At 45.9% G+C, this 13,638-nt stretch overlaps 2 protein-coding genes and 1 pseudogene across 8 annotated transcripts in view; 2 read left to right on the top strand and 1 right to left on the bottom strand.

Annotated features, from left to right (window-relative positions):
* Positions 1-4,029, top strand: part of CEP43 (centrosomal protein 43) — a 28,207-nt gene extending 24,178 nt beyond the window's left edge. For 2 of the 4 annotated variants that reach the window (XM_060167246.1, XM_060167247.1), the window contains 2 exons: positions 487-583; positions 2,153-4,029. In XM_060167246.1, coding sequence (XP_060023229.1) covers positions 487-583; positions 2,153-2,227 — 172 coding nt within the window. In that variant the 3' untranslated portion in view covers positions 2,228-4,029. The remainder of the gene's footprint in view (positions 1-486; positions 584-2,152) is intronic. The other 2 variants (XR_009543740.1, XR_009543739.1) reach the window with 2 other exon arrangements.
* CCR6 (C-C motif chemokine receptor 6) overlaps positions 2,848-13,638 on the top strand; it is a 77,751-nt gene continuing 66,960 nt past the window's right edge. The window contains exons 1-3 of one of the 4 annotated variants that reach the window (XM_060167241.1): positions 2,848-2,904; positions 3,413-3,483; positions 9,146-9,220. The gene's annotated coding sequence lies outside the window, so the exon portion shown is untranslated. Of the gene's footprint in view, positions 2,905-3,412; positions 3,484-4,566; positions 4,690-9,145; positions 9,221-11,567; positions 12,279-13,638 lie in introns of those variants that run through there. The other 3 variants (XM_060167242.1, XM_060167244.1, XM_060167243.1) reach the window with 3 other exon arrangements.
* On the bottom strand, positions 9,937-11,788 carry LOC132530906 (methionine adenosyltransferase 2 subunit beta-like; annotated as a pseudogene).

Here is a 13,638-nt window from a genome sequence, read left to right as displayed (position 1 = left end):
GTTTTAGGTAATTTTTTTATATATGTAAAGAAAATATAACCTATGACTTGGCTAATAATTAATTTGGAAGTAATATTTGTTGTAGATATGATTAGAAATTTTAAATCAGAGTTTGAGAATTTTATGTAACTGATAGTTTTTTTCCCCCAATTTAGAATTTGTGTTTACTTCCTAACATACAGTGTTTTGAGAGATGAAATTTTTAAAATCTGGGTTTGCTTCTTTCATGCCATTGTGACCATAGTCACTAGTATGAAGCTTAGTGTTCTCATCTGGTAAATGGACTGGACTATTCCTATGCCCTTGCTGAGTTATTTTAAGGCTCAAGTGAGATGAGATGTATGGAATTAATGATGTGTAATAGTTTATTCTATTTTATTTAAAGAATTAAAATAATTACATGAAAGACTGAAGAATGCTAGTTACTCTCTCTAAATGTTTATATTCAAAGTTCTTATTTTTCTTTTTTTTTCCCCCTGAAATTAGTACCAGCCATCGCTCAGAAAAAAGTGAGCTAAGTATTGGTGAAGAGATCGAGGAAGACCTCTCTGTGGAAATAGATGACGTCAATACCAGTGATAAAGTATGTTGTTGTGCTTCTCCCATGGAGTGCTATCTGTGCCTGTTGCCTTGAGTTACTGTAAAGCTTCAAAACTTTATACTTTTTGCAGGGCAGGAATAGAAAGGCAGACTTAGAGAACAGATGTGGGACACAGGAGGGGAAGGGGGGAGGGTGGGATGAACTGGGAGATTAGGTTTGACGTAAATACACTAGCATGTGTAAACTAGATAGCTGGTGGGAACCTGCTGTGTAGCACAGGGAGCTCAGCTCGGTGCTCTGCGATGGCCTAGATGGGTGGGATGGGGGTGGGAGGGAGGTCTAAGGGGGAGGGGATGTGTGTACGCGTAGGGCTGATTCACTTTGCTATGAGGCAGAAACTAACACAACATTGTGAAGCAATTATACGCCAATAAAAAAAAAAATTATACTAACTAGGAGAAAAGCAGTTGAAAGTTCCGTAAAGTTTATGATGGAGTTTCCTGGTCCAAATCTAAAAAGAATGTCTGTAATGAATGTGTAAAATTGTTTTCAGTTGTCGCCTGCTTTGTTAACTGAGTGCTTGTGAAATGCTGGCGTGTTATTACTGGGGCTTCAATTGCTGTGGATGTAACTGGGCCATGGTGGGTCAGGATGAGAGTCAGAATCGACCACCTCAGGGTGTAGACACTGTAGGTAGGAGGTCCTTTTAAGAGACGTCAGTATCGAAGGTTTGTGTGTATATAAGATCCCTGTGAATGCAGGAGCTGAAGCAGAGACTGGGGTGTGGACTGTTCTGAGCAGGCAGGGAGACAAGACAGCAGAAACGGGGAGTCAGGGTGTAAAATTAGGAGTGCGTTTTGGAGATCACATTTGACCTTTTCTTGGGCAGAGAGCAGATACTTAGGTGTATGATAGATCTGAGATGTAAGGCAGCATCTCAGGATCAGATATCAGTGCCCACGGTAAACTGTGGGTGAGTCTGCCTTTGAGGTTGTAGGTCGCTACAGCCTGGAGGTGAACCTTGCTTTCCAGAATGAGGAGAGACTCTCCAAGTGCTCGTGACTGTCAGGGACTGTCATGCAGGGAGAAGGCCTTGGAGAGAAGCAGCGTTTTATATGAAACTGGGCCCGCGTTCCTATTCTTTCATGCATGTGCTTTCTCAGGCGAGCTGCAACCTTTGATCCTCGGTTTCTTTATTCGTGAGAGGAGGTGTCAATGCCTCCCTCACAGGCTTGTTCTGAAGGTTAAGTGATAATATATAACGTGCCTTCTCTAATTCCTGAGACGGTATAAGTTTGTAATAATTTGTCTTTCTCTTTTTACCTTATGTCATCCTAAAGAGGCCTGAAAATGTTGCTTTAAAGTTACGAAAAGAGCTACAGATGGGTTATTTTAACAGCCAGTCTTCTTGTTCATGTAGAGTTCAACTGTTAGCTCAGCTTTCAAAAAAATCTCAGAAAAGGAAGAAGAAAGTGAGGGCGAGGCCTCCTGCCTGTGCAGCAGTTTGTAGAGCATAAGACGGCGCTTAAGCTACAGCGTAGGTGTTAAACATTATTTAAGACTCTGCTTGCATCCTGACACTAGTTCTTTTCTTTCTTTTGAACAACGAAGCTTGATGACCTGACACAGGACCTGACTGTGTCCCAGCTCAGTGACGTTGCGGATTATCTGGAAGATGTTGCCTAGGCGATGAAAGAAGGAAGTATTCTAATCGGCAAAGGGACAAAGGACTCTGATCAGTTCTTTTTTTTTTTATCCTGGACAATCTCTCTTTGCTGGAATGTCTGCTCCCTGTTGGTGCCTGTGTTCCAAAAAGATTACAGATATTAAAAAAAATTAACTGTTGGGCTTCCCTTGTGGCGCAGTGGTTGGGAGTCCACCTGCCGATGCAGGGGACACGGGTTCGTGCCCCGGTCCGGGAAGATCCCACGTGCCACGGAGCGGCTGGGCCCGTGAGCCATGGCTGCTGCACCTGCGCTTCCGGAGCCTGTGCTCTGCAACGGGAGAGGCCACAACAGTGAGAGGCCCGCATACTGCAAAAAAAAAAAAAAAAATTAACTTTTCATTATACTAAACAAAATACTCCTATTTGAGACCATGCGTGGAAGATTCAATATTCTTAATTTGGTTTAGCTACGTGCTTCTCTATGGAAGTTGATTACGCTCAAATTCACTACAAGGAGCGAGTCTGTGAAATGCCAGTATTAAGCGCATAACGAAGGCGCCAGTAAAGCCGTAGGTTCCCAAAGCTCCGCGTGCGCACCTGTGGGGCAGCCGCCTGGGGTCAGGCACTTCGGCAGCAGGTGGTCCTGCAGGTAGTTGGCAGGTGGCCTGGGATTTCTGCAGTCCTGAAGCCCATCACTGTAAGTTACATTTGATAGGTTGACTTTATTTTATATTTCCTTCCATTTGGAAGGTTTGTTAGACCATTAAGGTTATATTAAAATACTCGTGTGTGCTACTTAGTTTTGCTTGTTCTAAAGATTAAAATCCAGATGTGGTTATAACTTTTGATTCATGGAATTGTCTCTGACAGCACTTGCAGTCGCCGCGCTATGTCCATGTAAGAAGCTTTATTCACAGGTTCTCCTTGTCATAGTCATAATTTATTATTTGTAAAGATGCCTTGAAACATATTAAATACCAAAATGCATCTGAAACCATTAAGCAGTGCTTTTATTTCAGATCTATAAGTTGGTTATACTAAAATCCAAATTGGACTGTAACAGTAGTAATGGCCTAAGACCATATCCAGTTTGACAAGCTTTATACACTGTACGTAGTTTCATTGTAACCCTTAAAAGTTGAGCCAATGACAGAATTTCAGGCAGTCTCGTTTACATTCTACCCATTGTGCTGCTGTTTATGTAGGTTGCAGACATTACTGGTCCTGAAGTATCAACAAGCACAGTTGGAAGCGATGCATGCGTGTTCATGTTGATGTAAGTAAGGCTGGGATTGTGCTAAATTTTGTACTTTTTAATTTCAGTTAAATTAAAGCTTTTTATTGTCACCTTTATTAATAAAAGCGAATTAGACCTAATTCATTGATCTCAAGAAGTGAACAGACTTTGTGGTTTGTATAATGTTAGTTTTTCATTGCATACTAGTCTAAACATTTCAGAAATATTTACTAGGCTCCGAAATGTAAAGGGAAGTGATCATGTATGGATCAAGGTTATGTGACATTAGAATCTGATTTTATACAATTTAAGTGAAGCTGAGCCATGAACACCGAGAGGAAGCAGGACAGAATGTGGGCCAGGGCAGCCTGGGAGCCGCTCCGCCAAGCTGCCCTCAGTCTGGTGGCCGTGATCTCAGTCTCGATCAGGCTTTTTGTTTCACGTGAGGAAATAGCGCTGCGTGAAGAGGTAGTCTGTTGCTAAAAGTCCCCCATTGTGCTCGCTGTAAAATGTATTTCCTTGGATGTCATCTCTGTAAAAAGTCATTTTCTATAAAGATTGTGGTTCTGTTCTGGCCCTCTGGAATCTGTGTCAAATGTGTGATTTATTTTTGATATTATTTGATAGGAGCTAGGTTTCTGTGCAATGATTTGAAATCGTTTCAATGGAATGATCATTGGGGTGTGGCGCTTTAATTTTGCAGAAAACTTTTGAATAGTAGCATCTGAAATCTGTCATTTTTCTGTTACCCACAGAATCTGATCTTTTTATGGTATCTGGGAGGATGGGGAGAAAATGCCAACTATGAGACTCGCTTTGTCATCAGCAATACATACATCTGATCCGATAGTTTTAATAGCTTAAAATTCAGCTGTGAAAAAGCTCTCTTTCCACATGTGTCCCTTGATTAGATAGAAGGTTTTGAGTGTGATTAGCGTTTTCTTTTTGTTGAGAAGTACATATTGAAACATTAACCCAGGAAAACATTTTTATGGTAAAACCTGTATTGTACGGTGGAGTTTTTCAAATGTTTCTTTGTGTGTCAGATGTCAATAAAAGTCTCGTTTTATTGATGATGACTAAAGTGAGTGAAAGCTCACGCCCTTTGTATTTTGTACTGACAGTAACCGGGCCCCAGTTGTGCTGACCTTGGTCCTGCCCCGATGGCCGCCGCCTGCCTCTGCCCCTCGCCCCTCTTTCCTCGCTCCCCGCCCCAGCGCCGCACAGCACCTGCGAGCTGCCAAGGTGGGTCCTGTCTGGGGTGTATCTGCCTCTCCTTGTGTGGATCGTCCTTCCCGCAGAATCCTGCCGGGCTGGCTTGTTTCCGTCTCGTTCTCAGAGAAGCTCCAGCCGGAAGGGGATGCCCGTTGTCCCTCCCGTCACTGTCACGTTTGCCCTGTGTATTTTCTTCATCTCTCATTGCTGTCTGAGATGCGCTGGGTTATCATCCGTAAGCTCCGTTGGAGCAGGGACTTTGTAAGCAGTGTGTATCCCTGGTGCCTGGAGCGGAGGTCAGCCCCAGTACGTGCACGGGGAGGATCCAAGGCGACCACATGCACAGATCCAGGGGTCTGGGAAGCACAGGCTGGGGCTGGGCAGCTGCCGCCCGGGGACGACACGGTACGCTTTCAGGGGGACAGCCATCCTTACCCTGAACCCAGGGAGGCCCCCGCTTCAAGTCTGGGGAGTGGCTCAGGGACAGCGGGCCTGGCTGCCCCGCCCCCCAGGCTGGTCGGAGCATCGCTCCTGACGGACGTGGGCAGGCCTCCTGTCTGCGGCTCAGTGTGGACACTGCACAGGGCAGCAGCGGGGTTCGAGGTTGTGCACTGACGGCCCCGTTGGATGTGCCGGAGGGCAGCGCTCACCTGGGGAAGAGCACGCCCCACGGCCCAGGTGCAGACCCTCCTGGACTCGGCCTCGGGCTGCCTGGGACCCCACCTGGTCTCTGCCCTTGCACACTAACCCACCCCGCCCTCCTGACACGGTCTACACTGCCAGCCCCCATTGTACGAAGGGGCGTATTTGGTGGAAACAAGTGCAGAGGAAATGAGGGCAGCCACTCTCCTGGGTCATCCACACTGGACAGAGGAGGAAAGTGAACAGCATGTGACAAAGGCTGAGATGAACCAGCAGAATGGCTTTTCTTGGGGGAAACGATTCAGAGAACAAAGTAATTTTGAAGTAAAAACCTAATTGAACTACTTGAGATTTGAGAACGTTTGTACCTACAAAGGGCCGCTATGAAAAAGGGGCAATCAGAATGATCTTTTAAAATCAATTATCTTTGGCTGCGTTGGGTCTTCGTTGCTGCGCACGGGCTTTCTCTAGTTGTGGTGAGTGGGGGCTACTCTTTGCTGTGGTGCGCGGCCTTCTCATTGCAGTGGCTTCCCTTGTTGCGGAGCACGGGCTCTAGGCGTGTGGGCTTCAGTAGTTGCAGCACGCAGGCTCAGTAGTCGTGCCTCGCGGGTTCTAGAGCGCAGGCTCAGTAGTTGTGGCACACGGGCTTAGTTGCTCCGCGGCATGTGGGATCTTCCCGGACCAGGGCTCGAACTTGTGTCCCCTGCCTGCATTGGCAGGCGGATTCTTAACCACTGTGCCACCAGGGAAGCCCCCAAAATGATTTTTGATTAAAAAATTGTTGCGCCAAGTCATTCGGTGGACGGATTGAATGATGGGATAATGCAAAAAAAAAAAAAAAATTAGTAACCTCAAAGGTAAAGAACTCCCTGCACGTGTAGCAAAAAGACCAAGGTGGAAACAGAGTGGTCAGGAGATGTGGACAGAGGATTGACTAAGGACTGCAGCAGGTACGTGTCCATCCACAGGGTTAAAACTGAGGCAGGAAACATTGGCAGAAACGTGCACAGGTTCAGAGACACCTGAGCGTCTGGATGAGTGAAAGCCAGGCCCACAGCTGGGTGGGTCCTGATTAGTGATCATTTTAAAGGAATGAGAATGAAATTGCCTGACCGGATGCTACAAGTCATAGAGCAATAACTACAGAGTTAGGAGGGAAAATGAATTTTGAGCATAGAATTTCTACCCTGATGGAAAAAAAAAAAAAGCAACCTTCCTGCCTTGTCGGAAATGGATCGCAAAGCAAGGTAAGATGGGTCTGGCCTCTAACGTGGCATCAGGCTCACGTCACGTCTCCGCGGGGCAGTCTGTGCTGCTACCGGCAGTGGGAGGGGACCTGTGGACCCCTCCCCACCTTCTGGAGCACACTGGGCCTTTACCAGGGCTTTGCCTCTGCAGTATGGTAACTCTGGGTAAAGTCGGGCCTGCTTCCCCGGAACCAGGAAGGAGAAGAGAGGGCAGGGGGTTCCCGGGCCTGCATCTCAGGGTGGATGGAGAGGAATAGGGACAGGGGAGCAGCAGGATAGAGGTGTCTGGGCCATGCCTTATATACAGGGGTCATTTCGGATATTTTCACCTGAGTTTGTTGTTTTGGCAATTTATGAAATCTTCCGGTTTGATAATGAAATTATTTTTCCCGTAAATGTTTAATTTTCAAACCCTTCTAGTTGCTAAAAGCCAATTTGGGCATGTTTTATAAATCACTAGACTATTGGATATGGACCTTAAACTCTCTTTTAAATCATTTATAGTTTGTAAAACTGAATGGTAGCTCTTCCGAAATGGAAACTTTTGATGAATGAGTTCCCTTTTTACTTCAGGCATTTTTACTTCAGGCATTTAGCATTTTTACTTCAGGCATTTAGCATTTCTCTCCCCTTTCTGTCTCAGTCCATGTGATGTGTGATTTTTTATCTGACCTTATGTTGAAATTTTGGTATACAGAATGCTGTGCTGCGCCCACCATCCTTAGTCTGGTGTTGGGTCTTGATGGCAGGCGCTCCTGCAGCCCCAGGTGCGTTGGCTGTTTGGCTGGGGTGCCACCTTCCCTGACCCCTCTTCCCCATTGCACACACCTGGGCTACGCTTACCCTTTCTCCTCTTTCAAGGCCCAGGTTAGAGGAAGCAAGTGTTTTGTCTCCTCGGTGTGCCAGGTACTTGTCATCTGTCCCTTTGACTCCCTGCACATCCCGTTGTGGGGGAAGTATACCAGAATTCCAGCCGATGTTTACAAACGTTTAAGGTGCTGGGTGCCAGGTGCTGTGCCGGTTCGCGCACGCTCTGTGCACAGTCGGTAACGGGGACTTGGGAAATACCACATCTGTGCCACCGCGTGCTGCTCACGGGCCCTGTGAGAAGGTTACAGCAGGACCACCAGAAAGATGATGCCTGAGATGATCTTTGGACTTTGGTTCCCTGGAAACTGGTGGGCTGATGGGTTCTGCCCAGGGTTGCCGGACTCACGGGGAATGAGCCAAAGGCCCTTCTGAGGAGGAAGGGTGTCACCAGCAAGGAAGTGTGGGGCAGCAGAGGTGCAGGGGGTTGAGTAGCAGAGGGATTGGGTGTACATGTTGCAGCCACTGCACAGATCAGGATCCTGGACACCTTACTTCCTGGCTGAGTGCTGTCGGGCAAGTTATTTATTATCAATGTTCTCAGTTTGCTCAGTACAAGGGGGAGTGAATACTGCCTGACCGAACGGGGCGGTTGTTGTGTAACATAAGTAACGTATGCAGAGTGTTGAGCAGTGGTCTTGGCAAATAATACTCAGTAAATATTAATGTATTTTTTACTAAGAAGGTAAGAGTCACGGGACGTAGTTTAACTTGGATGTGGAGGGCAAGGAGAAGAGAGAGTGCCTTGGGTAATGGCAGATGAATTTCTGTTCCTCTCCCGAGGCCTGATTCAGATGCCACTTCCCACCAAGCCTTCTTCCCCCACCTCGAGCTACCCGCAGTGTAATGTGTTCATGGTCTGGGTTTTCCTTGTGTCCCCGTCAGTGGTGTCCCAACGGGAGTTTCTAGCTGTGACTGCACACCACTTAAAGGAGACCTGGTGTGGTAATGGAATGAAAAACCCAGGCTGTTGGAAAAGTCACAGTATGCCATAAAAATTTATATCAACTATGATTTTAACACCCCAAAATGTGTTGTAATTCCTTTCACAAGGGAATTATGGGATTAAAAAGTAATTTCTTAGTGCACTACAGGCTGAGCTGTTAAGGGTGAGGTTCAAGCTTGAATGTACAGGGTGAGCATCTTTGTTCAGTCTTGCTGCTGGGGGTCTGTGTGATGAAGATGATGGAACATCAGAAGTTACCCCGACGTTAAAAGCTAATTGTAACAGGATACTTTCTCAGATCGTACCAAACGTAGTAATTCATGAGTTAGATTTTGAATAGAAATAATCACTAGGCTCTTGTATTGTTCGATAACCCAATGAATGAAGAGGAGTGCATCATATAAATACACTGTAAAAACATTTAGATTTACTACTGATTTGACACAATATATTGATGCAGACCATATTAACACTATGATATGCTGTATGACAAGAACGTTAATAAAAACTGGTGAATGGACATAATTAAAAGAGAGCATGTATGTTACTAAAATGTTACGAGTCACTGAAAAAAAATTGAAATGCTATAAATTCCAAACTCATGTGAAAAAAGAACTCGAAAAAGGTTTCCAAAATTTGACAGTTCTAAAACTTACATGCATGACATTTCCAAAATGAATTGTGATTGAATTCATCCATCGATGAAACTCTTAAAATATGTCAGTAATTGAAAAACCATTTTGATCAGTCATCCTAGAGTAAAATTATTTTTTTATCTCCATAGGAAGATGTTTTTAAGTCATTCGGATATGAAGAGGTGATATCAGAAAGTGTGCCGTTAAAGCAATGTAGGAAAAATGTGTTACAAAAATACAGCAGTTAATGAGAATATTTATTTTCCTGTATTTTGCGATGTTTGTGGTATTTGTCAGATTTATTTATTTTTTATATTTTTACCATGCCAGCAGTACCTATTTATTATTGTTCATGAATGGTCAAAAGACTTACAAGGCTCCTTACTATTAGTATAACCACACATACGAAATATCACTTGGTGACATGGAGTGAAAAGGACAGTTTCATATATATTAAAAAAATACATACACATGTTCTCTCAAAGGCTCACCACTCACCGCTACAGAAGCAGGAAGCATCAAGCTGCAGGAGTTCCAGTATACATGACAAGTTGAAACATCTCAAGCGGAAAAACTGCACTTCAATTGCAAAAATAAAGTTTCTTCAAACATTTTGATCTGAGCTCAAGCAAAGCAAATAATGAACACCAATGAGTTTTATACTATTTAACACACTTTAAAACAGAAAAGGACCAACAGATGCAAAAGTCCTGAAAATGTAGAGGTTATTTATAGGAATGAACAATGCATTTCATCCAAAAAAAAAGTCTACAGCAGACGTGTTTCATCCTGGCTCTCAAATATTTGAGAATCATAATTTACTATATTCAAACAGCAAGTTAAGCCAGAACAAAATGATAAACAGAAAACTCATGACTTCAAACAAGGCATTATTGTCCTTGGTTTCCTTAGTTTCACCAGTGCAAGAGCATCATTCACCTGAAAGATCGTGAGTCACAATTAAGAGCACTGGTACAGAACGGCTTCCTTTTTTCTTTAAAAAGTGCCACATCTCATTTAAACAACAACAACACACATAATGCTAATGAAAGACCGTTTGTCTCCATCTCTTGTCAATGAGGAAAGGCCAGAGTGATTATTTTTTTTTTTTTTTTTGCGGTACGCGGGCCTCTCACCGCTGCGGCCTCTCCCGCCGCGGAGCACAGGCTCCGGACGCGCAGGCTCAGCGGCCATGGCTCACGGGCCCAGCCGCTCCGCGGCATGCGGGATCCTCCCGGACCGGGGCACGAACCCACGCCCCCCGCATTGGCAGGCGGACTCCCAACCACTGCGCCACCAGGGAAGCCCCAGAGTGATTCTTTGATTCCAATTCGAAATGGTGTTCACTGGCCAATGCCTAAGGCCTCCAATTTGGAGGAGTCAAGCTGAGCGTTTCTCAGACGTGCTCCTCAGACAGGCCTGTCGGTTATCGGTCTCAAGTGGCTGCTGGGGAGCTTGAAGGCGTGTGCAGTTGCACGTGCCGTTTCATACTTAGTCATCTGTTCATTGCCGGACCAGTGAAAGGTTCCGTTAACTGATGGATCCAGCATCCTCTTCTGTGATAACTGACGCACACAGTGCCACATCTTTGACGTGTGTGGGGAACCGCTGCTGCTGGTGGTTGCTGTTCGCAGACTTGTTGCTGAACTGCACTTTATCAAACATAACGGTCACGGCACTTTCCTCAAGCTTTTCGACTTCTCCGTACAGGACAGGAATTCTCAAAACAGCAGCTCCTAAATTGTTCTCCAGGATGGCCCTTTCTCCTTCTAGTTTTGTTCTGCCGTAAAGATTTAGGGAACTTGGTACGTCTTCCTCTCTCTAAGGTGGGCTTGTTCCAGCAAAAAAAAATCATCGGAGCTAATGTAGGTTAGAAATGCTCCGACTGCAGCTGCGTTCTTCACCGAGTTCCCGGAAGCATCGACGTCAGGTTGCGAAGCAGCATCCGGCTGATTTTCGACAACATCTGGCCTCTCTCTGCTGCACAATGTACTAGGACACGGGGCTGAAAGTCATAAGTGATGTGATGAACTGCTTCAGACTCCAAGAGCTTAAGCTGCTCAGATTTTGGTCTTGCTCTTCTAAAACCACAGCCGGCGGCCTGCCGATTATTCTGCTGAAATTCTGCTAAATTCTTAGCTCTGCCAAGAAGCCTGGTGGCACCAGTAATCGGAACCCGCCAGCTGGGGCTGCTAACTTCCTCCTCCACCAAAGGGCAGTTCACGGGGACAAGGTGGATACAGAGCTCCGTCTCCCGCCCGCCGTGCCCGCCGTGTTGGCGTCGCCGCAGACTCGTTTTCACTCCAGCGCCCTCGGCTCTCCTCCCCTAGGTCCGGGCCGGCCGATCTGTCAGACTTTTAAAATTTATAGTTTGCTGGGCTCTTGTGTCTCTTCAAAGTATGTATGTTTATAGCTAGCTTTGTACAGGTCATTTCGTATCCCTCCTCTAGCAGAAGGTAATCCCAGATGTTACAGGCTGCTAAGCGAGGCCCTGCCCTAGGCAGTAGGCTAGGAGTCTAGCCAACAGAAAACAGTGGAGTTTTCTCCACTGTTCTCAAGGAGCGTTGGTCGTTGAAAATATGTAGGCGTCTGAAATTTGAGCAGATTCTGTAGATCAAATGAGAAATATTGAAAGTTTCTTCATGAAACTCGAATCCTGAGAACCTTTGGTGGGAGAGTCCGCAGCACCGTTGGCACCCGTCTTCTCCCCGTTCTCACAAGCCTTCACGCAGCGGGTGTGCGGCCTGCTGGCTACCCGTCCAGAGGGACACATCTGGTCGTCTCCCGGGCATCACGCCTGCTCCAGGGGTTTCAGCGTCACAGAGGCACTCGGCAGTCTGCTGCCGTCAGCTGCTTGTTTTGTACCCTCTGGTTCAATGGCAAGCTTCCTGGTTGCAGACAACAGTCTCAGTCTATCCCTAACTTAGACAGAAATGCAGTTTCTTGGAAAGATACAGGATGGAGAATCAGGCGTCAAACCAGCCAGGAGCCTAGGAAGATGGGTAAAGAAACAGCCTGGTGGTACCGCAGCAGGATTTTTATTTTTTAATTTTATTTTTTCCGTAACGTCATATGGAAAAACCCGAACAAACTTCTTGGCCAACCCTATACATCTTGGATGCTCAGTTGTTCGAGCACCAGTGGAGAAAAAACTATCCCTTCTCCACCGAACTGCCTTTACTCCTTCATCAGAAATCAGACTGTATTAAATTTGACGTTTATGAAGACCCCTCCCTGCAAGTTTCTCAGCCAGCAAGACTGTTTAGTACATAGCAGAGAAATGTAAGGAATGATAGATGTGTTCTCGTTTGTTTTTACCTTGCCTCTTAAAACAAATGATTTGCATTGGCAACTGTTACTAATGGCTGTTACTAATAGCCACCATTCATAGTAATAGGCAAAAACAGCTGAAGACAACCTTTTCGGTTGGTGGAGCGCTCTCCCAGGAGGATGGGCGTTCACCAGGCAGGAACTTTGTTTCAGTCACCGCCGTCCCTTTAGGTCAGTGACAGATGCTCCCAACAGCTCAGGGGGAATTACTTATTCCTCTTTTACAGGTAAGACTGTGTAAGTTGTAGAGGCGGGACCTCAGCATTTTCTGACAAGATGAGCAGGGCTTCTATCCACCAGCAGAACCAGGACGTAGTTCAGAGAGCGAGTTGTGGAGTCTGAGGAGTGGGGCTGCTCGCTGCACACACATCGGGTACTGATTTGCATTGAAGTTTTGGTTGAAATCTGTACAGTGGCCTAGACCTGATTCTGATGGTGGCGAGGGCCGGAGTGGACATACCTTGGTAATTTTTCCACGCCCATGTTTGTTTGTGTTGTCCTGAAAGTCGATCTGGGGTTCCCTGGGTGGGGACTGATTATCCCTAAGAGCGATAACCAGATTTGTTTCCTTTGCTCTAGTGTTTCCCCTTCTGTGGTGAGGTGGTGAGGGCCAGATTGCTGTCACCTTACCCCTTTCGGGGGTCTGTACTGTAGGTGAGAAACCCTGAAATAAGAATCTGCAGGCTTATAGGCACATTGTTCCTCTCTCCTCCTGAGAGAGGGAAAGCAACTTGATTCTCCCAGTATAAGTAAATCCTCCTCAGGAAGAAAGGGGGAAGGCTCCTGGGTTCTTACTCTTTGGAATGTAATTCAGTGTCTCCAGGAGGAGAGATTGCTGGAATATCTCCATGGCTCCAGGGCTTCAAACCCTTTTGAAATGTAAGCACAGATCATGAGAAAGGTGAATCTCTATTCAGTGAAGACCTGCCCTTTGTCCAAGGTCCCAGTAAAATTTGTTCCGTAAGCCCTAACCATGCAGAAATATAGAAATATTTTCTCTGCAGCCTACAGTCCCACACCCAGTTGCTGGTTGTAACTCACCAAAGAACAAGCTGGAATAGCTGAGACAAACTTCGGGGCCAGAAAATGGTCAGGGTGTGCATTGCAGGCCGGAACATGCCGTAATGCAGCTCCTCTCGCTTTCCAGTAATTTAAACAGCTTTACTGAGATATGTACACACCATGCAGTTCACCCATGTCAGGTGTACAGTTCAACAGTTTTTAGTCTATTCACAGAGTTGTGCCACCGTCACCACAGTCAGTTTTAAAATATTTTCATCACCACCAAAAAGAACCGCATACCCATTGGCAG

Source organism: Lagenorhynchus albirostris, chromosome 12, assembly GCF_949774975.1.
Source record: "Lagenorhynchus albirostris chromosome 12, mLagAlb1.1, whole genome shotgun sequence".
NCBI lineage: Eukaryota > Metazoa > Chordata > Mammalia > Artiodactyla > Delphinidae > Lagenorhynchus > Lagenorhynchus albirostris.
The sequence above is the reverse complement of the archived record's forward strand: the minus strand, read 5'-3'. Positions and strand labels throughout refer to the sequence as shown.